The sequence below is a fragment of the Xiphophorus hellerii genome, chromosome 12 (genome assembly GCF_003331165.1).
Source record: "Xiphophorus hellerii strain 12219 chromosome 12, Xiphophorus_hellerii-4.1, whole genome shotgun sequence".
NCBI classification, from domain to species: Eukaryota; Metazoa; Chordata; class Actinopteri; order Cyprinodontiformes; family Poeciliidae; genus Xiphophorus; species Xiphophorus hellerii.
Window position 1 is genome coordinate 2118087 of NC_045683.1, and position 27849 is coordinate 2145935.

The following is a 27849-nucleotide window of genomic DNA, read 5'->3' on the forward strand; positions in this document are numbered from 1 at the left end:
TATACAGCAGAAATAGCAAAAATATACAGCTTAGTTTCTGAAATCAACTTGAATAGAACATTACAAAGTTACTTGAGGAACACAAACTGATTTACAAAATTATAAAGACTTCAGTTTAGAAAGAAACTCAGAAATATAAATCACAAAAGATGCAAATAACTATTCTCAGACTGGAGCTAGAAAGCAAACAAAGGTTTCTTAAGGCACAGGAATCTAAAACTCCTGAACAGCAAAGTCAACAACAAGCAAAAAGCAGCTGCCAGAAAAGCTTTACAGAGCAGGAATTCATAATGTGCCGAGTCATGTTTTAATCCTGCGAAAAGCAGCATTTCTATCTGAAATAAAGGGAAGACCAAAGTTACTGCAATTTATCAACTGTACAAGCAATTATTTTAAAGATATTTTTAATGTAAATACGATTTTTATATTGTAATAATATTTACATTTATCAGCCACCACTATGACTTGAACTTCAGAAGCTAACTGTAAACACCAGGAGGAAAAAGCAGCTGATTAAAAAATGTGATCCGTCTGCCATGCTGAGCAACGTTAGCTTAATGATTCCTTCTGCTGATCTTCTCGTTCATTCATGTCTCTTTTCTAGTTCTAGTTCTCACACAGCAAAAATATAGTGAAGACATGTCTGATGGAGAAAGAACTGTTGGTTACACAGACAAAACAACAACTAGAGAGCTAAGCTAACATTAGCAGGCAGTATATATGGTTAGCTCAACGTGTGTTTAGCTAAGAGTTGAGAACTCTCATGCAAACATGAAAACTCTTGAATTGCTATAAAGATTGTGTGTGTGAGATATTTTAGGTGATTAAAATTCTCTTTAACAGAGTCTGTGCAAAGCAGCTGTTAGCACAGCTTGATAGTTAAGCAGTTAGCTTAAAAGCTGCAGCTTGAGTCTCAAAACCAACATAATGTTGCTTCTGATGTGGGAATGAAAAGACATCAGAACAGAACATTCTAGTTGTAAATTAGAAAACCAGCTGGATTTGCTAATTGTTGTGGTGCTAATTGAATTTAGCAAGATAAAGTAATAATATATTTCTCTCCCTCTTATGCATTCAAACACAAAAGGACCGTACTAATGTTTCATAGTATTATGTGTGCTTCTGGTTTAATGAGATAAAGTAAAAAAGTGGTAGTAAATATAAGGTTGTTTCTGTTATTTAATTTTTAGTTCAGCTTTTTGTGGCAGGTTGGTTTTGGGAAACTAAACAAATACATATATTTTTTTTTCGCATAGTATCCATATTAAGATGATAGCCAGCAGCAGCTCTGGGAAAATAATTTGCAGCTGATTTTAGAAACTGTTTTCTGAAACAAACATTTTGAGTCACACTAGCTAAAACAGGAAGGCACTACCATATAAGGATGATGGCAAAGAATTTGGAAATCTCTCAGGGAAATCACAGAATGATTTGTTTTCTTGACAAAATAAGCAAAGAAAATGTGGAAATAATTCAATTGGGTGTGGTGGCTAATCAGCCACAAAGGAAAAAGGTTAGAGAAAGCTCTTTGTTACGAAATGATCTACGACTGTGAGCTTCACGGAGATAAACACAGAAAAGCCAGATTTCTTTTCACCTCCATAGAAAAACAACTTTTGTCCCAGGATAATAAAATGATTTGAATCTGTGACTTAAGAAAAAGAACAATAAAAACACAGTGAACACAACATGGTTCATGTCATGGCTAAGACTGATTGCTTGAGCAAAGTCAAGCTATGGAGGCGGAAATGGGTGTTGCTTGTAAGAATGTTTTGACACCTTGGTTCGATTGGGGACCAAAGACTGCAACATTTGTTCAATTTCCAGCTGCTGTGGTTTTCTTTCTCACTGCACTGAGTCAAACCAACTAAACCCTTTGAGCAACCTGTTCCCCTCCTGGCCTGTGGGGGCGCTGCACCATGAACCACTGAAGGAAACAACACACAAACCGCTGAAGACACTGAGCACAACTTCCTTTTTCACGAAATGTAAACAAAAATGGAGTGGCGTAAGATTTTAGCGGTTAGAGGATTTCTTTTGTCTTTGGTAAAAAACCATGAGTTATTTCTTCTGTTAGCGCTACACTCGCGTGTTTGCTTTGGTTGTATTTACCCAGAATGCCCTGCTCTGTAGTCTGCTTCCTGCTTTTGGATCAGTATCCAGTCTGATTGGCGTTCACTTATGCATTCGAACCGCACCAGAGTTCACTTCAACCAAACTGAGACCACGGTTTGAAGGCAAACCAGAGTTTATGTGGAGAAATGTGAGACTTGCAGAATCACACACACATAAAGTCGTAAAAGAACTTTGACTGCTGATACCCACAGGCAACAACACAGGCCAGACTGGAGAATCTGCACAACAGGAGCTAATTTCAGTGCCTTGATTTAGTTTTTGTTAAAAGGGATCAAAATGGCACCTTTACTCTCTCTATGTGGGGCAGGTTTGCTGGGTTTTCAAGCTAAGGTAAACACCACAACATTAGTTCTGATTCTACAATAATGATTATGTTTAGAAGAGTGTGACTTTTAGCTGCTTCCATTCACCACTGCATTTTTTTTACAGTACATAAAGCGGGAAATTCTGGTGACAGCAGTTTGTGGAAAAGGTAAAACTGCCGAACACGTCAGGGCCGCAAAGATAACGAAAACCAGATAAGAAATTACATTTTAGCATTTCAGCTCAGAATGCTTTTAAATTCCTAGACAGGGTGTCGGTCGGTTAGGTCTCCAGGTTTTTTCATCTTCAATAAACTAATAACTCTTCGGTTTATGTGTAAAGATTCAAACTGGAGACTTTAACGCTTCTTTTGTCTTGGGTAGAAAGTGTGATCCGTATTGATCTAAACACATAATCCAAAATCTGCATTTTTCCCTTTTTTACATATTTCTTCAACTTTGGACGTAAACATTTACTGTACTGTCTGATCTGAACACAGTTAAAAATGAAAAGTTATTAAAATGCCCTTTAGCAGGCAGCTCAGGTCCAGATTATGTTGATGAAAATCACTTTGAACTTTCACAGAAATCAATTTCAGAATGAAACTGGTGACATAAAAGGGACTCAAACAATTTCTTCACGTAAACTCCAGCCAGCTCCTCAGCACTGTGTCATGTGTTTTCATGTATTGCTGCAGCAGCGGAGCCTGACGTCTACTCAGTTACCAAGTACAGTAAGGAATTTTTTCTGTTCCTACCACAAAAATCCAAATGTAAACAAAATTAGACACAGGAAGTTTTAAAAACACAAAACATCCCACTGAACTCAAAAAAGAGAAATGATTCCATCATTTTCTTATACCTTGGTTTCAGATACGAACTGAAAATGCAAGGAAAAGTGATCTTCAGTTCCTCTTTTGGGGCAGAAAGAAGTAAAGTTTTGTTTGACTTTACATTCATGAGGTTTAAGAGGAAAATTTTCACTTGACAGTGGGAAAATAAAACGGAGCAAAAAGGAACAAAGATCTTCTTTAACAGCAGAAAATGTGAAACTGTCTTTATGTTCCTAAACATAAAAAATGTTTAGAAAAACTCTTCAGTTTTATAAAACATCACAGAAACAAAACATCACAAGAAAGGTAATTATATCAGTTTTATGATTGATTCTCCTCTCAAAATCTCTTTGAAAGTTACAGTAAAATATAACTGGAGTGTACGCAGCTCAAATTGAAAAAAAAAATAAAGCACTGATGATAATAAATGTACAGAACAGTTGAACATGAAAGTGACACAATGCAGCTGAGTGTTTCAACTTCGTGGTTTCATATAGTCATCCCACAGTCCTCGATTTAAAAACAAAAAAATTCCAAACAATAAATGCAAATAATTGCAAAAAAATTACATTTGTTGCGCCTCAACGGCAAAAATATATACAAGTATTAAAGTAAATAAATAAAGTCTCTGATTTCTTTAAAGTATTTTCTTAGGAGGTGACGCAGCATCCCTCTTTTGGTTTCTGATCCCACCGAGCGATCCCCGTTTTTGGTCACACACACACACGCGCACGCACGCCTTCTCACACACACACACACGTACACAAAAATCAAAAGAAAAGTCCCGGCCTCTTTCCAAAAGAAGGAGTGGGTTTGATAAGTCTCTTAGCTCTCAGGTCGACTCCTCTCTGTGAAAACCGGCACCTGATTTCTGTGGATTTGGCCTGAATTCAGCTTTAAAACAAAATGAAAGATTTCACAGAGACAAGAGCAGCCACGGTTAACGTACCCTACACATTTCTTAAAACATTCATTTCGTTTATGTTGATTGTCTTAATCAAAATACAGACTGGCTGTCAATCAGTGTGAATTTCTTCACAACTTCAGGATATAAAGGCTCTTGGTTAGTCACTGGAAACAAAAAAAACTAAACGAGGATGAAACTGCCATCGCAGTTCATCCGGAGTTGCAGAGGAAACAAAAAGTTTATCAATAAATATGCAATAAGAAATCTTTATGGAACATATATTACTTTGTCTGAACTCCGACGGATCCTCTCTGTCTTCTGGAAGCTGATTGGAGGAGGTGGATCAGACTGCTACAAATGCTGCGACGCCATTGGTTCACGGCTCTTCGATACGGGATTGGTGGAGGCAGGAGGGCGGAGTCTCCCTGAGTCTCTGAACTGGAAGCAACACGAAAACCGGGGGCGGCCATGACGGCGGCCGTGACGGCGGCCGTGACGGGATAAAAAGGTTAACTTCCTGGTTTCCACAGACGGCCGCTGGGTGTTCAGCCTGCTTGCATGGTGGATCAAAATACACTTTTGGTGGGTTTTCTTCATGATGAGCCAAAACTTTACAGCAGAAATCCACAAAACTAATTTATTCCAAACCGATCGGCTAAAACCGCAATAAAACAGGGAAATTTACGTTTTATTCAAGGTGCTTCAGAGAAAAATGACTTTTTGAGGAGATTACAGACTTCAACTGCATCCACACTGAAAAATAAACTAAATATTATCAAGTATTTTTTAGTGGAAATATCTTAGCATTCATAAAATACAATACATTAACTTACAAATAACTTTTCAGCAAGAAATAGGAGAGTGCTTTCTGTTTATAAATACTTAATATTGATGAAAAATTACAAGTTCCACTGGTAGAATATTTCACTTAAAATTTGGGGAAAATATTTTGTTATAAGTGAAATAATCTGCCAATGGAACAAGTACTTTTTAAAAATAAATATTAAGGAATTATGAACTTAAAACAAGCTCCTATATTATGCTGAAAAGTTACTTGCAAGTTAATTTATTTTATTTCAGGTGTACTAAGATATTTTCACTAGAAAATAGACTAAAAAATACTTAGTATAAGTTTGTTTATGCAGTGCAAATAAACCCTGAAGCTGATTTGATGGATATTACAGTTTTAGATATGAAATCACACAATTTCACTGATATTAGTTCAGCGTAAAATAACTCAAGAGATCCAGATATTTTATCTTAGTTCCCATGAAAAGAGACAAAAATAACTTTTCAGCAAGAAACAGGAGCTTATTTTTAGTAAATAATCCCGATAAAAAAAAAAGAAGCACTCGTTCCACTGGCAGATTATTTTATTTATGGGAGAAACGTCTTGTTTTAAGTCAAAATAATATACCAGTAGAACTACTATTTTTCATAAATATTAAGGAATTATTGACTAGCAATAGCCTCCTTTATATTCAAATCTACATAAGATAAGTAACTTTTTGTGTTTTTGAGAGCAAATAAATTCTGATGCTGATTTTCAGCATTAAATATAAAATCTGACAGGTATTTTAGGTTTCTGGGTGTGTCTTACTTCTCTTTCTTGCTGAATTATTGATATGAAACTCTTCTATTTTCAATCTGAAAGAACTAAAATGATCCAGGTCAACAGTTTTAAGTGGCTGTAATGTTTTGGCTCATCAGTGTTTGGTATTTTGAATTCCCGCATATTTACATCATATGCGCGCATGGCTTGTCTCTTTGGGACTTTAAGGTGTGTTTGGTGCTGACAGCGCCCCCCCCTGGAGGGGAGGGGAAGCTCGGGGTCAGACACTGTTGTCCAGGTGGTTGTGATGGTGGTTCGCCGTCGGCGGCGGCGGCGTCTGCTCGTTCAGCAGCAGCAGCAGCGTCTTCTCGTCGGTGCCGTTCTCCATGATGGCGGAGTCTGCTCCCAGGTCCGTGATGGTGATGGCTGCCGGGGGCGTGATCTCCTCCGGGGAGTAGTGAGAGCTCTCTGGGGACTGAGGCGTGCTGTCCAGGCGAGACGCAATCAGGCCGTTCTGGTACTGCGAGCGTGTGATCTGAGGGAGATTTAGAAAAATGTCAGGGAAAAACACATTAATGTTTTAGTAAATGCACCAGGATGAGCCAAAAGGATATTTTTCATCTGCTTTAAAGTTTAATTTTGTCAAAAAATTTAATAAAAACTAGGGATGCACCGATCCACTTTTTCTCTTCTGATACCAATACAGATATCCGATCAATCAATCAATCAATTAGGTTTATTAGTATAGCACATTTCAGCAACAAAGTAATAAAAAACACATTACTATACAGTCAACAATTACGAAAACCAGAAAACATTTCATAGTTTGTCACGTGTCATCGTTACACATCAAATATGTTTCATTTATTATGACTTTTTATGGTTGAAAAGCCAAAATAAATGTTTTTAAACCATTTATTATTGATCAAAAGCAACTCTAACCAGGTGGGTTTTTAGCCCTCATTTAAAGGAACTCAGTGTTTTGGCTGTTTTGCAGTTTTCTGGAAGTTTGTTTCAGATTTGTGGTGAATAGAAGCTGCTGCTTCTCCATGTTTGGTTCTGGGGATGCAGAGCAGAACCTGAACCAGATTTGGGTCGGAGAACGTAGATATTTACTGACAGATCAGTAAAGATGTAGCCTTCCTCTGATTTGTTGGCCGTTCTGGACCCACCTTGACGAACTGCAGGTCGGTGAGCGCCCGGACGTTGAAGTCGGGGGTGTAGTGCTGCGAAGCCATGCTGCTGTTGAGCTGGCTGTTGCTCCCGCTGACGGCCAGGGAGTCGGTCCGGTCCGTTCCGCTCAGAGACGCCGTCCGGTTCAACCCGCTGAGGTGGGACGGCGAGCGAAACTCTACTAACAACACAACAGAAACTCAGTCAAATCAGCTCCGGATCAACATTTCAACAGAAACATTTAATTTGACCTGCAGACACTTTAAAACCGGTGCAGACTGGGTTCATAACTACTGCACTGCAAAAACACTAAATCTTACCAAGTATCTTTAGTCTTTAGTGCAAATATCCATGTTCACTAGAAATAACACAAAATTAACTTTTCCGCAAGATGCAGGAGTTTGTTTTGAGTGAATAATTCCTTAACCTTGATGAAAAAGATCTAGTTCCACTGGCAGATTATTTCACTTATTACAAGACATTTTTCCCATGTTAGAAGTGAAATAATCTGCCAATAGAGCGAGTACTTTTAAATCAAAACAAGCTCCCATTATTTGCTGAAAAGTTGCTTGTGAGTTAGTTTTGTCTTATTTCCACAGTGTACTAAGATATGTTTATTAGAAACTGGACCAAAAATACTTGGTGAGATTTTGAGTTTTCTCAGTGTGGTTCAAAGATGCAGTGCAGGTTAGGACTGATGAGGAAACGAGGTGTGAAGAATGCAGGAAACGGCAACAGAAACCGTCAAACCAACCATAAACGCATCAGGATGAGGGGTGCAGTGGAAGCAAACGTTTATTTACTCAAACTTTATGCCACCAGTCAGTGACGCAGAAAACTTTCCATCTAAAGTGACTCTAAAGTCAGGATCTCACATCAGCCACACGTTACAATTTCTTCAAAGTGAAGCAGATTAAAGCTGTTTTTAATTCATCATGTTAGGATTTATCTGCGATGACACAAAAATAAGTTAAAGAGTTTTAGTTTCCAAACTTCAAACCAAATAAAAATATGAAATAAATGCATCAGGAAGCAGAAATTTGATTAATATTCTGTAACACATTAATGATTAAATAAACCTTTAATCCTTAAAATGGGACATAATCCCCACTCTGCTCCAGGTAACGATGGGTAAAAAAGCATTAAGACATTCATTTTATATTGCAGTTTAGTCATTAAATTAAAAACAAAAAGGTAGGCAGAAAAAATCTGTTGTGAAGAAATCCCAACAACACTGGACTTTTACCGGCTAGTTTCAGTTTGCACAATCCGTCCAGCTGATCCTGGATCTACTTTATACACACTAAGCTGGCTCTACACACGCTAAACTAGTTTTACACATGCTAAGCTGGCTCTACACACGCTAAACTAGTTTTACACAAGCTAAGCTGGCTCTACACACGCTAAACTAGTTTTACACAAACTAAATTAGCATTTAGAGTTTCCTGGAAAAGGAGTGTAGCTTCCTGCCAGAGCCAATCAGGTTTCTATTTAGATATGAGATATATAAGATTTGACTGGTGCAAGTTCTATTGACGATATTTTGAAAGTAAATACACAAGAAATAAGACAAAACTAACTTTTCAGCAGATGTAGGCGCTTGTTTTAAATTAATAATTCCTCAATGTTGATGAAAAAGTTCTAGTTCCTCTGGCAGATAAATGTATTTATAACAGCAAAATTTCCCCATGTAACAAGTCAAATAATCTGCCTGTAGAACTAGAACTTTTTTTTATCAATACTGAGAAATTATTTACTTAAAACAAGCTCCTATATCTCGCTGATAAAACTAACCTACACGCAACTTTTCTTAATTCAAATCTAACTAGACAATTTCTAGAAGTGTCTTTTGATGAGCCAAAATTTCTTGTAAGATGAATGATGGAGATTTCTTGAACATTTTTTAAACTGCACAACTATTCTAGCTCAGATATCTTTCGTGTTGTGCCATTTTCTGATCATTTTGTCCAGAACAGCCACTGACTGTCAGCCCAGCAGCATCACGAGGGAGATTTATGTGCTATTTCTTAATTCAGATAAATAAAAATGTCCTTTAGAAGATATCTTAAATTGTAAGTGCAGACAAGTACAAAATGTCACACAGAAAATTTTCAGTTTGCTTTTATAATCATCAGAAATCACAGATTCTATCTGACAGGGAATTATGCTTGAAACCCATTCTCCTAAATGTGTCTTACACACACACACACACACACACACCCCAACCTTACCCTTACCTTTACCCTAACCATTACAAACCTAACTCTAACCCTAACCAAAACTCAATTCACACCTTAGTCCTAAATGTGACCCCTGACCCCAAAACAGCGATTCCCCTTATGGGGCCCAGGCTTCGGTCCCCATAAGGAGCAGTGGGTCCCCACAACATAGTATCTGTCAGGAAAATGGTCCCCACAAGGTATTAGAAACAAACGCACTTCACACACACACACACACACACACCCCCACGCACACGCCCACACTTCACACACATGTCCGTTCACCCAGTGCATTATTATTATGATTACCGGTTGATGTGTGTCGTCCAGCAGGGGGCCTCAGTGAGTCATAGGAAACTGTTTTACCTGGACACGTCAACCAAGTTAGTTTCCCAGGAATGAACCGGGACGTTCATCCTGGTTTTCCACAGCTAGTTTCACAGTTAGTGGTTAGATTAGACTGGATTAGCAAACTCATCTTATTGGGAGGAGATTTTGGTAATCCAGCAGGAGATTTTTCTTTCTGGTTAAATCAGAAAACTGCTTTTATAACTCAAAGTAATGACAGAAAAATTATAAATATTCTCTTTAGAAGTTTTAAATTAGCCTCCCTTTTAGAGAGTAAAAGTGACAAAAATCATCATGGATTTTTATTTTAGTAATGGAAGGCTGGAAGGTTTTCTTTCTAATTTTCTTGAAAATGCTTAAAAATACTAAACTTATCTTGAAAAAGTTATATTTTTATTAAAACAAGTATAATAAAAATTTAAAGTTCAATTCAAGATCAATTTACCAGCAGTTTAAATTTAAAAGGCCACTTGTGATTTTAAAATATTTATGTTAATTACCAGCAAAAAAATATAGCATTTTTATTTGCTCTTTAAACACAAAATAAAATAGAAATAAAAAAACTACTGGTTATTTAAAAAAGGTCAAACATTTGACATTATTAATAATAATTGCTGTTATTGATTATTAGCCTATTAAATTTATTAAAGGTACAAATTCAGATTTGTTTCAGAAGTCTTACTGCATTGGTTGATTTAGCTTTTTTTTTACGTTTTCAAATTTATTTTGTATAAATGAAAAAAATTAAAAAAGAACTACAATATAAGTGAAGACTTCTCTGAGTTCTGAAAAACCAAATTAATAATTTTGGTTTTAATTTCATCTTTCCTCAGGAAAGATGAAATTAAACAAAATCTTTGATTTATTGGTGGAAAAAAATGCATATTTTCCGAATTATTTTGACAAATTAACTATTTTTACAAACATTTTTTGCATGTATTTAACTTTTGTATGAACCTAAAGTTGAACAGTGACATTTAGCAAACAGAATCATGGATTAGGAAGGAAAGAAAAACATTTCTGATGTTATTTTGTCATTCTTGCTCTTGTTTCCAGCCCATCTGGTGTTAAAACCTGCTGAAAAATCTCCAACTGGATCTCTAAGAATTACAGTGAATAACATCAGGAAACTAGTTTCTGTTTGAGTTAGTGTTTTTAAAATGGAGTGATCGCAGAACTGACCCAATTCCAAATAAAAACCTTTCAACAAACCATCTTCTTTCATAACTACAGCATTTATGTGGGAATACATTTGGAACTGGGTGGAGCTTTAGAGACAAAAACTAAATCCTACAGCAGCAGTCCTGAAAGTATCTAAACTATCATTAAATGAATAAACGAAACAAACATGTTGATGCTTCATTCATAGAGAAATAATCAGTCAACTAGAAGAAGATCCATCTAGAAGCGGCTCGACGGTTTTATTCCTGGAGGGAAATCAGTCATCATGTCGTCCCTCTAAAACAAAGCTGATATTTTGGCAAACAATTTGACCAACAGTCCTGAAAACTGAGGAACTCTTCATGTGAATTATTCACATTATACACAATACAGTTGGTTTTTAAGTGCCGTAAAGTGAGATGGTGCTCTTGGGTTTGTGTATTGGTAAATATGTGGGATGTTCACTCCATGAAAGACAATTGTTTTATTATTTCTAAATCATCTTTCTCACTGCAGCTTGACGGAGTTCAGATTGGCGGGCAGCAATAACCGCTCACTGCTGATGTTTTTGAGTTCAGACGAGTGTCGGGACTTTACCGGGACAATTTTAACTCATTCATTACATCGATTTTAACATGCTAAAACCTTTAGTACAATTACATTTTTTTGTTTGTTTCTTAACAGTGGGAACCTTTGTATTGGCACGTTTCTGGTACGCCCATAAATCCGATGCACAACCAACATCTACAAGCACAAAATAGGATGGACACAAAGTTGCTTCTCTTGAGCAACTAGGCGTTAATTTTTGCTGAACAAATGGTCTACGCTACCACCTACTACACTGCAAAAACACTAAATCTTACAAAGCGATTTTGGTCTAATTTCTCCTGCAAATATCTTTGTTTTGTCTTATTTCAGGTGTACCACCTTAAACGTGGCTTTTCAGCAAGAAATAGGAACTTATTTTAAGTTATTAATTTCTTAATATTGATGAAAAAGCTCTGGTTCCACTGACAGGTTATTTCACTTATAACAAGGGAAAAATGTTTTGTTATAAGTTTAATTATCTGCCAGATGAACAAGTAATTATTTTTCCATCAATATTAAGAAATTATTAACTTAAATAAAAGTCCTATTTCTACCTGAAACGTTACTTGTAAGTTAGTTTAGTCAAGTGTACTAAGATATCTGCACTAGAAACTAGACCAGAAATAAGATTTCGTGTTTTTGTGCAACTAAATCCTGAAGCTGATTTGATGGGCAACAGCCTTAAATATAAAATAATAATTTAACTGGTATTAGTTTGGATTTCTGGGTTTAGTTTACTTCTCATTCTTGCTGCATTAACGAGATAAAACTCTTCTTAGCGTAGATTTTCATCCTAGATTTTGTGTTTTTGAGAGAAATCTCCAAACACTGACACTGATCTTCTGAAGAGCGATGTTTGTTTTTCCAACACGCGGCTTCAGAATTATGGTTTTAATGTTGCAAAATATATTGTTTTATTTTATTTTGAATCCTAAAACCAATAAACCTTCAATTAAGGAGAGTTGTTAGAAAGTATAATCACTGTTACAGGACAAATAATTGTTTGCCAAAATGCAGCTTTTATGCAATCCTTAAAGATTAAACCTACAGTCAGTCGCATGAGAGACAGAGCAGGAACTGTGGGTTAAAACCTAAAAGAAGTGACAATAATCAGCTTTTTCTACAGACTCTATGGGTTAAAACCTAAAGAAATGACAATAATCAGGTCTTTCTACCGACTTTGTGCCCTTTGACCCCCCACCCAACCTGAGCTCGGTGTTAGGCCACCCAGACATGCCGGCTTTTACCTGGCAACCGAGAGAACAGAGAAAACCTCTTAAAGGAGAGGAGGCGAGGGCGCGGCGCGGCCACTGAGAGGATAGCAGAGAGGGGAGGTGAAAGGGAGGGTCAAAGGTCAGGGAGACAGATCTGCACAGAGTACAGGGGACATGCAGAACCCTGGAGACGCTCTGCTGATCCCACAGAAACCCAGAGAGCCCACAGCATGATGCTGCTGCTGCAGAGCTGGAATAAAAGCGTGGGTGTCGATCAGGGGTGTCCAAAGAGTGGCGCGGGGGCCATTTGTGGCCCACAGCTGCAGTTCAAGAATAAATCAAATCTGACTTTGCTGCATCCAAATCAGCTTTTATTAAATTCATCAAACTCGGTTAAATTAGCAAACATTTTTGAAGGATAGTGACCCGAATCCGGTTTTTAAAACAATTGTTCAATTGAGCCCAAAAGAAATTGAAAACTAGACGCCTTTCTTTTAATAAAGCAAACATGCAAAAAAAATAATTTTACTTTTAGATTTACAATGAAAATGCCCCAAAAACAAATTAGGCTACATTATTTGCTTGATTTTATTTTACTTTTTATTTTTCTTGGCATGGAATAACTTCTGACCCAACATGAGAAAAAGTTTGGACACCCCTGATGTAGATGCTGAAGAGGGAAGAAAGATTACAAAACAAAACCTAAAATAATTCTTCATTTTTGGCTTTTTTTCCTTATAAAGCTCCTGAAACAGAGAATAACTGCAAATTATATGGAAAATATGGAAGTGAGGAAATCAGAACATTAATGCCTTTAAATTTATGTTCCAGTTTTTGCTTTTAAAACACTTTTTAGCATCTTTTGAACCCATCCAATGTTTTGCTGAACCAAATAAAAAAGAATTGATGAAATTTCAAGAATTGAACAACTCTTTCATGTTGCCACAGGGTGGCAGTAGAGAGCCATTTTTTAAATAACTCTCTCAGGTGAACGTGAAGTGGGCCAGGAACAGGTTGTCAGGTTAAGGCAGAGGAGGTTTGTGGACTCACCCAGAGTGGAAGCACTGAGCGCCATGACGCCATAATACGAAAAAGCTCCGGCTTCAAACTTCATGTTCTCGTTTCCGGCCTCCACCTCCACTCGACCCTGTGGATTTAACACAGAGATGCTGTTTTCAAAACAGAAACGCCAAAAACAGCAAACGATTCCTCTCAAAACTGAACAATATGAGGGGAAATTGTATGTTTTTCCAAGAGGGTGTTTGAGTTTTGATGAAAATACACCATTTGGCCTCTAGATGGCGCCACATCTCTAAGTAAATCCCAATGTTTATCACTCCAGAGCGAGCAGAGGGATGCTGGATAAAAATATGAGAAAATAATGAATTTAGTGGGTGACAGAGGACAGACTGGGGGTTAAGGAAGCTGATGTACTGGTACAGAGCGTTGGCCCAGTTCAACCAGCTGGAATGTGTGACTGCAGCAACAACGCAGCACAGTTAATCCATCCAACCGTCCCCTCCTTCCTTTCATCGCCTATGAAAGCAGGACAGGTGGGAAAATTAAAAAAACACTAATTTATTTTAAACATCATCTTTCTACACATTATTTCTCTTGATATTTAGATTATATTCCTAATTCTTTGGACTGTATTGACTAAAGTTTTGAACTAATCACAGTCCATCAATCAATCAAATCAATCAAATTTTATTTGTACAGCACATTTCAGCAGCAAGGCATTTCAAAGTGCTTTACATCATTACAAACACAGAATCACAATGCAATATGGAATCAATCATTAAGTCAAGTTCCATCAATAAATTTGTAATTGATTACATTTCAAATACAATTCTAAACAGGTAGGTTTTCAGTTGAGATTTAAAAGAAGTCAGTGTTTCAGCTGTTTTACAGTTTTCTGGAAGTTTGTTCCAAATTTGTGGTGCATAGATCCATCACATCATCTGTTAATATTTAAACTCTATAAAGCTTCAGACGGTTTTAAGTGAGGAAAAAAAAAGCCCACTATGCTACAGCAATTTAAAGGGAGATATGAAGACTCCACACACTGGAGATAAAAGTTAATAATTCATCAAAATGATCATAAAGTAGCCATATTACATAAGAACATTTTTCCTCCAGTAAAACATAACAGGCTGAAAATAACCTTCAGCTATTTTAGGAAGTTAACTCTGCTGTTACAAAGTAACAGGAGGGAAGCTGTTCATGCTGTAAACACTGCAGAGTCCAGCTAACATCAAGCTAAAGCTAAAGCTAAAGCTACAGCAACATTACAGCACAGAACCGAGCCGAACCCACTCAGTGGAAAAGTTCTGCTCCTCCAATTATCAGATCAGTTCTTTCTAAACTACAAATGAGAAAAATGGAAACATGTTCTGGAGTTGCTCTTATTGTGGGGAATTATCAGCTTTGGCATCCATCCTCATATGCATTTTAAAGCTGCATCTAACGTTATCTTAGTAATTACTCTGGTTAATCAATTAATCTAATAAAACGTTTATGCAGATTTTTCACTTAAGCCCTTTTTAGACAATATCAGAAATACTTTAAACGATGCAAATAAACCCATAACTCAATTCCTTTTTTGTAGAAAATAAACATTTTAATAACATCATTCCTTTGGTGAATCACTTGTGGCGAAGGAGGAATCTGCAGCTGAAAAGTATTTCTAACATCAACATGTAAAATAAAATCCTTTTCTGCTCGACATCAGAGCAGCGCAGGGCTGATCTGGTGATTATTGGATTAACAGATTAATAATTGGACAAATGGTGACTAATAGATCAATCATTAATCACGATTAATCCAAATAAATGGTTCAGCATTAATGCATTTATAATATATACATATATATATATATATATATATATATATATATATATATATATATATATATATATATATATATACTGTATACACCCATAATACATATATTATGGGTGAATATATTAGTCCATTTTATTAGCTCTAAATGGACTAATATTCACCCATTAGTCCATTTAAAGCATATTATTATTATTATTATTATTATTGTTATTATGTAGAGATGAAGTGTGTAGTTCAGGGGTTTCTGCATGAAGGATTCAAATAGGTTTTCTGATGTAGTTTAAAAAGTATTTTGTGAAGTTTTTACATTCTTAATTACAACATTTTTATTTATTTTAAATGTATTTCCTACATTTTTTGTTGTCCATCTTTATACTTTATTAAGTTTATTCATAGTACCTTCTTTTTTTTTTTTGGATACTTGCTGCGTAAACATTTTAGTCATTTGAAGCTCAAACTGACAAACTGTCATCCTGGTAATCTGGTGTTAGACTTTTGTTTCCACTCTGACCTCGTTAACAGAGTTGAACTCTGACCTGCTTCGGATGCTTTGGGGCTTTTATTTACGGCGTTGGATCATGTTTGTCCAGGTAAAAATGTAGCAAATGCGACATTTCTAAGCTAACCCAAAAACCGACACATCCTAATCTAAATGTTTTTAATCCTCATCAACTGAAACTTAAAGTGCAAAAAATTAGAATAATCGGTGTTATACGTCCAAACTGATTAGAGTTACACCTCCTGCAGAGAAGATTTGTCATCTGAAAGCCACTGAGTCATCAAGAGGAAAACATGAGCAGATGTTCTCTGGCTGCAATGATTTATTATTAAATCAACCAGAAGTACAGAAAATAAAAACATCCACATTCCTCTGCTGCTTCCAGCTCCTCAGAGCTCCTGAAACATGACTTAATGTTTGACATGCGGCTAACAGTGAGAGCTGAGGTCATGTTTTCACTGCAACACGTGCACAGGACTGGCACCAGCCATGCAGGCGTGCCATAAAACGACTCCCACTCCGCTGTTTACTGGGAGCAGAAACAGAGGCGCTCCAGTAAAACCAGTTCCTCCAGGGTTTATCCCGTCTGCAGGTGTTTTAATCCAGAATAAAGTCTCATTAGTCTGTGAGATTTGAACACGGAAAGCCAGTAGGCATTTTTTAAAATAGTCTAACCTTTATCAATTATTCACACACATCAGGAGTGACTCTCCAGCACTCAGTGGCCAAATGTTCAATATATTTATATTATATGTTAAAGAAAAGATCAATAATTCCTGCCTTTATTCACCTGACAACCTTAACGTCAAAATCACATGATAAATTAAAACAAGCTCAATAATTTCCATTTGCATTATTTATTGCTTTCCTTTCTTTTTTCTCTTTTTCTACCAAAAACTGGAAGATAAAAGTCTTCAGTCTGGTGCTTTGATCTGAACTACACATTTTTTTGAAGGACAATTTTGTTTTAAGAAATGTCTAAATTCATTTAATTTGCTTTTTATGTTTATTTATTTGAGATATTTAAAATGTCTTCCAATCCAGGAGCTCCACTCATTTTCCTTGGCGCTGATTGGCTGAACCCCCCAAGGAGAAGATAAACCTTAGACATTACTGTCTGCTAGTGCTGATACGGTTTAATATGAGTGTATTGAGGCATATTAAAGTAGTTTTGATGTTTGAACTTGAAAGCTTTAATTTAGATTAATTTATTACAGATTTTAACGCGTTAAAAATCTCAATGCAATAAATCACATTTTTAATTTTGATTTTTAAATATTTGCATTGTCATGTTTCTGGTACGCCCGTAAATCTGACGCACAAGTGACATCCGCAAACAACAGTGATGCACAATGAAGCTGCTTCTCTCGGCTTCATTTCTGCTTCTAAAACGATTTGATTGGACGCTGGAAACTCTATTGTTGTGTTCAAGTTGTGCTAAAAGCAGCTAGCATATTAGCAAAACTATTCAGGCCTAAAATAGCATCTGAATGCTAAACATGTAGCAGCAGCACAGATGCTAACGCTAACGTCAGCATCCACAGTCCACATTTCTACAGAAGGTCCTGAAAGCTGATTGGCTAGAATAACACCTTGCTCCCATCTGATGGCTTAATAAACTAAATAATGGATTAAAAACTACAAATTACTTTGATGTTGAGTTTATTTTTCTATTTATTCAATAATGTAGACACTTAAATGGTTTTTGAATTGAAAATGTTGCTTATTGTCGATAAATTGTTTGATTAAAATGCGACTAATGAATTACAGACTTTGTAATTAACTTAATTAAAGCTTGTAATTGAGTCTCACCACCAGTTTGAACTATTAAAATACAAAGTTATAAGCATCTTTAGAAGGGCTCTAATTTATTCATGTACGCCCTTTTCAATAGGCTGTAAACAGACTGACAGCCATGTTTATGTCAGGATTTGGATCAATTTAATCAATCATTACGATGATCAAATCTTATTCAGGATTTGTTTGTGTTATTTTTCAATTGTCTAATGCGATGACAGACCTCTGATTGTTTGGTTATTAATTAATTTTCCACATTTACTCAAGGTCACAACAAAACATCCAGTGGAACCGAATCAGACAAAATTACCAGCACCAACACAAAGCATGGTGAAATATTTGTCCATCTGCAAAATGGACAAATATTTGCAGATATTTGTCCATTAATATGGACAAATATATTTGTCCTTATATATCAAATCAACAAAAAAATCAACAAAGATATTGTTGATTTTTGTTGTCCCAAAAATCAACTTTTGGGACAACAACTTCCAACTTTGTGACTTTGGCACAAAACGTTCTGGTGCTAAACAAACCATTGGTTTCAGGAGGAATCACTATATGTTTTTAAGTATAAAAAAAGATGAATCACAAAAATACAGTTCATCATGATATGTGCATCAATTAGAGCTAACGACGAATTCATACAATACTAAGAAAGGATGTGACCTGAGAAGGCAGCTCAACATGTTGAGGATATAAAAACATCCATCTTCCTGCCTCCATGCTGCCTAACATCACCTCCCTCCTTTTAATAATCTGTTCTGTCGTCATGGTACGGATCTTATGATCACAAGATGATTTTCTTATGATCATCTATCATAAGATAAATGATCTTATGATGACTTTATAATCTGACACTATTTGTTTAGCTAAAAACTTGGTCAAAATGACTCAATCAGACTGTAAAGAGGAATAAAATGGAGAGTGACTGAAAAATAGAATAAAAAAACAAAACAAAGAAATTCCTTTTTCAAGAGCTGCTTTCCGCTCACTCCAACAAGACGATTTTAGAGCTAAAACAGCAGGTTTGACCTTCCAACCGTAAATATTTAACCTTTATTTTACCAGAATAAAAACCAATTTTCCAAAAAGTCCAGGCCAAGAGGCAGCAACAAATACAGCACAAGAACTAACACCAACCCAGTGCAGGTTCATTTCTAACAGCAAACGCTCTTTACCTCCACTTCATCATGACCTCTAGTACTCTTTAGTCTCCAAGCCTCATGCAAAACAAATGACTAACAGCAGCTGTGGCAAATCTGAGGACCGGTCAAGTGAGCAGACACTCCCAGGTCAGCCTTTCATTCACAGCAACTAAACATGAAGATAACGTGTCTTTATGCGCCAATTATTACTGTTACTTCATCAGCTGGAGGGTCACTGAGGCCTTTCTTCTGTCCCGCCCATCAAATGTTTACTCCTGCTCCAAGTTTAAGCTATTGTGACAAAAAGCATTTTAAGATCTGAAAACCAATGTTTTAATTTTTAATTTACCATTAATCACTTTATATTGTCAGGTTTTAGATTTTTATTGCCAACCTGGGAAAGTGTCAGAAGATTCTGAACCAAATGTCTAAAACTTACAGACAGAAAACTGTAAATTGGTTACAATTTATGCACATATATTATGAACTAAACTGTAAGAAATAATATTCCCATCTCTCCGGTGCAGTAATGCAGCTTCAGGTTCAAAGTGGAGGTCAGAGAGTCGTTTAAGAGCCCTGAACCTGCAGGTGGGTCATGGCTAAAGTTCAACATGCAGCATTATGAGTCATAAACGACCCGATGGAGAACTGTTTGTTCCTGCTCAGGTCCTTATCCACAACATGAGCAAACATAATAGCTGATGTCCTTGCAGGTTTACACCACTGGCCCCTTTGTGGCCCCGGGTGATCGATCATGATTAACAGAAAAGAAAGAAAATCTGCGACGGCAGGAAAGGTTTTAAAAAAAAGAATTGACTGTGAGAAAGTAGAGTTTGGGAAAGTTTAATAAAGTGTGAGCTGCAGGAGGGAAGCTCAATATGGAGTAAAAGAAAAGAGGTGAGGAGGTTCATAAAGTCCTCAAACAGAGCTTAAAATAAGCCTAATTAAAATAGATTACAACTTTATTTGTCTACAGATTACTCACCGTTTTAACATCTGAATCCTAAAATCTACAACTGAGAGCTCAAGAAACCACGAATAACCATCATGTTTAGAAATGAAGTTAAATATTAAGTAAAACTTTTTAAGCATTGCATTAGAAATGTTTAATGGAAACAACAAAATGTGAAATAATTTCCTCAAATCTGTAAAAATGTCTTTATGCTCGCTTGAACCGGCTTTTCCCAAAATGATTAAAAAACTTGAGGTGTTTTTTTCAGCCCTATTGAAATAGATGTATTTCACAAAACTGCAATGGGAACACTTTTTTTGCATCATGAGTCACGTGATCAACAGTCAGATGTTACTACTGACGGAAACGACAAAGAAGACGAGAGGAAGTGGTCGGAGGATGGAGGTTTATTTCGTTTTTTTTTTTTTTAGATGAATCTGACCGTTGTTTATTCAGGTACCAACACTGCCAACTTCAGGGTTTGTTTTGGCTGGAATAAGATGAAACTGAAGGAGCTGAGTACTCTGGATGAGTAAGGTTTTCATCTTTACAATAACCAATGAGAGCACTGAATAGCAGCCGTCCTGTGGGAGCAGTTATTCAGTGTGTGAACTAATGCAGATAAAAACAGCACAAAGCAGGATGAGGTAATGTGGAACCAAGCTGTCTGAGGAAACTGTGTGTGTGTGTGTGTGTGTGGGTGTGTGTGTGTGTGTGTGAGGCTGAGAGATGAACCCCTGCAGTGGCTGGAAGACTCTCTGCCGCAGCCTGTTAATAACTTATAACAAAGCCAGCGAGGGGTTTCTTCCTTGAACCACGCTGAAACACTCAGCCGGCGTTAAATCTGCGTTAACATGTGACTTAACCTCAGAGTTTAGTGGTTTGTAACAAACCAGTTTTAAAAATCAGTGATTCACTCTAACATCGGGACGTCACGCCATGACTCAGCAAACTGAATCTCAAGAGTGGAAATATCTCCTTTTTTGTCGAGGAATATTTCTTATCCTCCAAGGAATCAATTTTCCGTCTCTGGTTCACAACAGGAAGAACTAGCAGATGCACTTTATTTAAAAACACTCGTCCACATTTGCCTTTTTAAGGAATACTCAAAGAAAACATGTGAAGCAAAACGTTGACAGATGTAACAATAGATGGAGGTCCGTCGTCTTTGGAGTGGAAAAAGGAGCCTGCGTGTAATCCAGGGATTTTCCCGCGGAAGAGGAGAAAATTCCTTGAATGCAGCAGAAATGTGACTCTGAACAGAGCAGCTGCTTTGTGAGAACCTCAGAGCATCTTTATGGAGACATGAATCAGTGAGGTCATGAACAAACATCCAGTCTGCTGACGGTGATCATCCCTTCCCACAACACACACACACACACACACACACACACACACACACACAGAAACTGTTCAGAAAGCCGATAAAAGAAGCTGAAGAAGAAGAAATGGGAACTAATGTATGAAAACAGAAATGGAAACACCAGTCTGTAACTGGTGTTTCCATTTCTGTTTTCATACAGTAATAGAAAAAATGAAGGATGCTCCAATAAATCAGAGATCGGTCGATACTTTAATGAGAAAATGATTTTTTCAGACTAAAAAATAAAAGCAAAAAAAAATAATCTGCATTGGTCAAAATCTGAATCGGCCGGTCAAGCTCTTTAAAGATCGGTGATCGACCAGAAAACTGCAATCAGTGCACCCCTAAGAAAAATATATATCAACTAATGTTGATATTTAAGCTTAAAAGTGTTTTCACACCTGATAGTCCAGTAGACATTGCAGCATTTACTCCATTTTGACTGATTAAACAGGAATCTGGCCTTAAAACAGAAATCAGATCACTCAAGAGCAAGTTGGTTCACATCTGGCTGCAAAAACACAAAATCTTACCAACTATTTTTGGTCTAGTTTCTGGTATAAATATCTTTGCAAACTTGAAATAAGAAATAATTAACTTACAAGTGACTTTTCAGCAAGATATATGAGCTTGTTTTAAGTCAATAACTATTGAATACTGATACTTGTAGCATGACATTTTCTCATATTGTAAGTGAAGCAACCTCCCAGTGGAACTAGAACTTTATCTATATTAACATGTTAGAGGGTGTGAATACTTTTGCAAGGCACAGCATATATCTACAGACAGATAGCTGATGGTTTTCTGTGTACTGAAGCAAACTGGAGGAAACAGGTTTGAAGCTCCACGCCTGTTAAATCGGCCTCGTTAGCTTTGGGAAACCAATAGAGTAAAATGAAGAAAGTATTTAAACTGAAGCAAACAGAAACTCCCAGAAAGGTGCTGGAGGATTACGCTATGTGTGCGGTCCATAATGACTGTTTAGGAGCAGGAAACCAAGACGAAGTGTGGGAAGCGACTCTGCTTGGAGCGCTGGGATTAAAGCGTTCACGCTCACAGGCGCTGACTGGATCCAGCAGGACCAGAGGAGCAGCGGCAGAGTTTTCTGCTCAGTCCACCGGGTGGAAACGAGCAGGACATTTTCCATGTTTTGGGAAGATTTTCCCAAAACATGAATGACAGCAGGTATTTAAAGTGATAAGAGGTCAATTAGTGGACAGCAGCTACGCCTAAAATTACATTCAGAGATAATAACTGGTCATTATTTCAAACGGGAACACAATCCTCCGAGGTTACCGCAACCGTTTCTGCAATCCAACAACATTTTGACATGTCATTCAGATTCCAGCTGCTTTGACTCACTCATTTTATCAAATTTACTTGTCAAAGTTGATTAAAAAAATTCTCAAAGTATTTCTGGATCTACAGCATCAGACCACTGGGTCCTTTTTTACACAATAAAAAGCAGCATTCGGCCTCTAAGCACCACAAACTTGGAACAAACTTCCAGAAAACTGCAAAACAGCCGAAACACTGAGTTCCTTTAAATCTGTCTAAAGTTGATTAATAACTGCTATAAACTTGTCAATTTATTCTATTGTGTTCTTGTCTTTGTGAAGCACTTTGGTGAAGTTTTAACCTGTTTCTGAAATGTGCTTTATAAATAAACTTAAACACAAACAGGATTCCTGCTCTTATCAGATTATTCTAACACTCTGAGTCGAATAAGCTTACTTTAAGATGCTTGTTTTTATCTGCATGAGACCTGGAAAATAACAGCATCTCTTTCCACATGCCAGGAACCCAACAACAAACAGCTGCTTTGGGAAATGAGGAAAAAGTTGTAAAGGTTAGTGCATCATATTCTGTGACACATAAAGAGAAATCATCTTGTCGATTCCTCATTTGTAAATCATTTTACAACAATTGCTACTCGTGCTAACAAACATGCAACACCTTATAAAACAGAGAAAACTTGTAGTGCCAAATCAGACTTCAGAGGAAACAGGAGGACGGTGTCTGCCAGTAAAAACTGACCGGTGTGTCTCAAAACAAAATCAGGCACAGAAAAGAAACAAAGAATCAGCAACTAAAGCAGCATCTAAAACAGACAGACCAAAGTGAACGGTCTCCATTTCTCAACCCAAACAGCTCCCCACCTGCAGGATGAGGATGAAGTAGTCGACCGCCTTGCCTCTCTGATAGATGTAGTGACGATGCGATCGCTTGTCGTTTTCGTTGAACTTGATCTCCTGGATGACGTCAGGATGGCGGAGGATCCGCAGCAGAACCTTGTCAGAGATCTGAGCCGGACTGAACAAGCTCACTTCTGCAAAAAAACAAAAATATCAAGTTTAAGTCTCTTTTTTTTAGGGTTTTTTAGGGTTAGGGTTTTTTTAGATGTTGCAGTGCATTGCATGTGGAAGAACAGATGAGAACAAAATTTATTTTTTAAGAAATGAAGGGAATAAACACTGAACACACCAATTCTAAACAGCAGAATACTTTTAATAGTTTCTTTTTCTGCTTTGCGTTCAGGTGGCATCTGTGCAGACATGTTAAATGTTATTGTTTACATCCAGAAATTTTGCTCATGCGCACATCTCTGCAGGGCAAAAAGACGGTTCTTTTACTCGTTGCATTAGAATAATTCTAACAAAATAAAACCTGGACATTTATGGATTATTAATTCAGTGCAGTGTGCCACAACAAAGGGGAAAATAACAGAAAAACTGTTGAAGAACAACTCAAACCATGTATTATCTTCAATTTGCCTCGTTCTCCCTGTCGCACTACACACAGCCTGGTTGTCATAGCAACTGACAACAACGGCACCAAATGCATCAGGATTCAACCGCAAAAAAACGGCAAACGTTTCTCATACAAGGAACAGAACATGCAGTCTGTTCCAGTTTTATGTTTTCATGTTTATTTTGTGATTATTAATAAGTGATCGCTGTCGTAACAGTGTCAGGTTAAAGTCCTTTATAATTTATAAAACTAATGGGGCTCAGTGCAACAAATCTGACATTCAGGCTTACAGCCAAAGCTCTCAGATTTCACCTTTAAGCTGTCTGATGTATTTACAGACTAAAAACATATTTTAGGATAATAGCTGAAGAGTTTTTATTTATTTTTTGTCATAAATCTCTAGCAGAAATTTAAAAGTAACTTTTCTTTTAAAACTAAGTCATTTAGTTGGTTTATTGTGTTACATTTATTTATTTATGGTTTCCCTTCTGTCAATTATTGTAATTGTTTAGAATCATTTTCAACCCAAACTGCTCTCCCATTTACCTTTTTTATGCACCTTTGTTTGTTCTTTATGTTATTTGCAGATCAGAAATGTTTTCAGCTGACAGACGGACTGTTGCAATCGGCGTTCAGCCGTGAGGGCCGAGTCTCCACCCAAGCTTGGAGCAAAGACGGAGTACAAAGGCCTTTTTCAAACAAATACTCCTCTTTCTGGTTTCACATGTTAGGCCAGACCACCGAGTTTCTACAAATTCACACGACTGGGAAAAATTACATTTGTATATTTGCTCTTTCATCTTATACAGAATGTAAATTTCTAAAATCTGCCTTTATTATTGTCTCTATACAAGAGTCATTAACATCACATTGTTATTACAAGGAGATTTGAGACTGAAGATTATTACTGTTAAATTAAAATAAAAGATGAAAAAATAAAGCTAGTATTTTGTTTTTAAGAGAAACTGTGAAGAAATTCAGTTTCCTCGCAACAAAGCAATCATCATGAGAGAAAAATCTGTGATGAAGTCACCAGAAGCTAATGTTATGCAACCTGCACAGGAACTCTGTGTGTGGAGGAAGTGCTAACTCATGCCATGTGCATGTAGCAGTTTGCGGCAGAGCATATCAGCTAACACACATGCTAACCCGACAGATTGCTACACGCTCAAGTGATTTGAGGCGGCAGAAGCAGAGCTGAGTTTGTGGTGAGCTGGTTGATAGAAACAAACATCTTTAGGTGTAAATATCTTCACTGCTCTCTGATTACAGCCAATCAATTAATGACGACCTAATTAAACAAGTTCTGCTGTTCAAAAACACAATTTACTGATACATGAGGGAGTAAAAGTCAATCAAATAAACATGTTTTTTTTTTTTTTTGAACATTCTTTATTTAAGAATATTATGAATCCAACATATATGCATATGTATATTTATACATGCACTTACATAACAAAAAACAAACAAACAAACAAACAAAAAAAAAAAAAAAAAACACATTAGGGGGCTCAGCAAACATTTTAGTCCATTTCGGCAGTTGACATTTCTTAGAAAGGTTCTGATGTTCTCACCTGAAGGGGAGGTTTGCATATCCAGTGACTTCCATTAAAAGAGAGAGACATACAGAGGAGGCTTTTTATAACCCCTGGCATCTTTATCAGTGTGGCCATCCAAAGTGGGAAATAGCCGGGGTCCATACACTCAGAAAAATGTCAGTTTTTACCTGAAGGTTTGCTGTTATCTTTTCCATTATATACACATTCTTCAATCTTTCTTGCCATTGTTGAAGTGTGGGAGGCAAAGGCTTGAGCCAGGACAGAGTTATCATTTTCCTTGCTACTAGTAGCAGAATCTGTAGTAACTGGCCTTCCTTTTTCCCAGTATCTTCTCCTGAGGTCAAACCCAATATATAATGTAGTGGGTTCAGTGGTAACGTGACCTTAAGTATTTTTTTAATTTCTGTCTGAACCCCCTGCCAGAAAGGAATCAGTACTGGGCAGTCCCAGAAAATGTGGGTGTGATCCCCAATCTGATTACAGTTCCTCCAGCACAAATTTGTAGCACTTCTGTCATATTTTGAAATACTGAAAGGTGTTTTGAAGAATCTCATTCTTAATTTCCAGTCAAATTCCTTCCAACCTGGACTGTGGGTGATCTTAAAACCTTTTTCACAAATCTCCTCCCACTGCTCATCTTCAATAACAATGTTCATTTCTAGTTCCCACTTTTGCTTGATATCTATAGAGTTGTCAGAGAAATGCATCTGTAGATGTTTATATAAATTAGATATAATCTTCCTCTTATTATTTTCCTCCACACATTTTATCAGAAATATTTCTAAAGGTAATGTATTTTGTTTCAAGGTAGGCCATTCTTTGTGTGATAAAAGATAATCCCTTAATTGTAAGTACTTGTAGAAATCTTTTGAGCATAATCCATATTTATCTTGTAACTGCTTAAATGACTTAAGAGTTTCTCCACTGAATAACTGATTAATTCTTATTAATCCTTTCTGTGCCCATCTCTGATAACCCGTATCCTGTTTGTTTGGAAGGAAGTCAATAATCTTGTCTATTTTTATTATGCGTGATATTGTTAAAGGTGCTCCTATTTTCTTCCTCACTAGAGACCAGACTCTGTGTGTATAATTAATCCACTCATTTTCAATTTTTAAATCCTTCCAATTTTTTCCCTCCATAAATGGCATCGCTTCAAGAGGTACCAGTGGGCATGTGCTGCTCTCCAGACCAATCCAGTTGGTCTCCTCATCCTGTACAAGCCACTCGACCACAACGCGAAGTTGTGCTGCCCAGTAGTACAGTTTCAGATTAGGCAGACCAAGGCCACCTTTTTCTCTTGGGCTTACCAATAATTTCTGTCTGATTCTTGGTTTCCTCCTTTTCCAAATAAAGTTATTAATAATTTTATCTAAAATTTTAAAAGTGGAGGCAGGTATCCTAATAGGTAGTGTCTGAAATAGATACATTAATCGTGGAAGTACATTCATTCTCACTGTTTCTATTCTGCCCAAAAGGGACAGAGGAAGAATCTCCCATCTGGACAGGTCCGATTTTATTTGTGTGATTAATCTACTATAATTTTCATTAAATAGTTGCGATGTTTGTGGTGTAATCATCACACCTAAATATTTGAATCCCCTCTTGGACCAATTAAAAGTGACCTCTTTATCTAAATCTGTAGGCCATTTTCCCACCAACATCATAGCTTCAGACTTGGTTTCATTAACTTTATAGCCTGAGATTTCTCCAAAATCTTTTAAACTAGTCATAAGCCTAGGGATTGAACTCAGGGGATTAGAAATATACAAAATAATGTCATCCGCATATAATGAGATTTTATGGGTGACTCCACCTGCTGTTACTCCATGGATTCTGGGGTCTGTCCGTATTTTTTCTGCCAGAGGCTCAATGCTAATAGCAAATAGTAGAGGCGAAAGAGGACATCCCTGCCTAGTTCCTCTTTTTAAACCAAATTTCTTTGAGGAGTATCCATTCACCCGTACTTTGGATGTAGGTCCAGAATATAGCACACCCATCCATTCGATAAAGTCTCTATGGAATCCCATTGCTGCCAGTGTGTGTTTCAGATACTGCCAGTCCACCCTATCAAATGCCTTCTCAGCATCAAGGCTGAGAAGCATTGAAGGATCCTGTTTTAGTCTTGCCACGGAGATCACATTTAAAGTTCTCCTAATATTATTTATCCCTAAACGTCCCGTTATGAACCCTGTTTGGTCTGGTTTAATTATTGTGTGGATACATTTTTGAATTCGATTTGCCAGTATTGTAGTTAAAATTTTCAAATCACAGCAGAGCAAACTTATTGGTCTGTAGGACGAGCAATTTATGGGATCCTTGCCCTCTTTGGGAATTATAGATATTATTGCTTCTGACCAAGACTTTGGGGGGTCCTTATTTGTGAGGGCGTAATTAAATACCCTTTGTAACAGAGGCGTTACCTCAGCTTTAAAATGCTTATAAAATTCCGCAGGGAATCCATCAACTCCTGGCACTTTACTGTTCTTTAAATTTTTTATGA

General features: G+C 36.9%; 1 protein-coding gene across 6 annotated transcripts in view; it reads right to left on the bottom strand.

Moving 5' to 3' along the window:
* Positions 1–5204: 5204 nt before the first annotated feature.
* Positions 5205–27849, bottom strand: part of LOC116729997 (metal transporter CNNM4) — a 43952-nt gene continuing 21307 nt past the window's right edge. The window contains exons 4-9 of one of the 6 annotated variants that reach the window (XM_032578931.1): positions 23196–23365; positions 13484–13580; positions 12467–12529; positions 9432–9488; positions 6903–7081; positions 5205–6265 (exon numbers count right to left, since the gene is read on the bottom strand). In XM_032578931.1, the coding sequence (XP_032434822.1) occupies positions 6011–6265; positions 6903–7081; positions 9432–9488; positions 12467–12529; positions 13484–13580; positions 23196–23365 (821 nt within the window). In that variant the 3' untranslated portion in view covers positions 5205–6010. The other 5 variants (XM_032578930.1, XM_032578932.1, XM_032578933.1 and 2 more) reach the window with 5 other exon arrangements.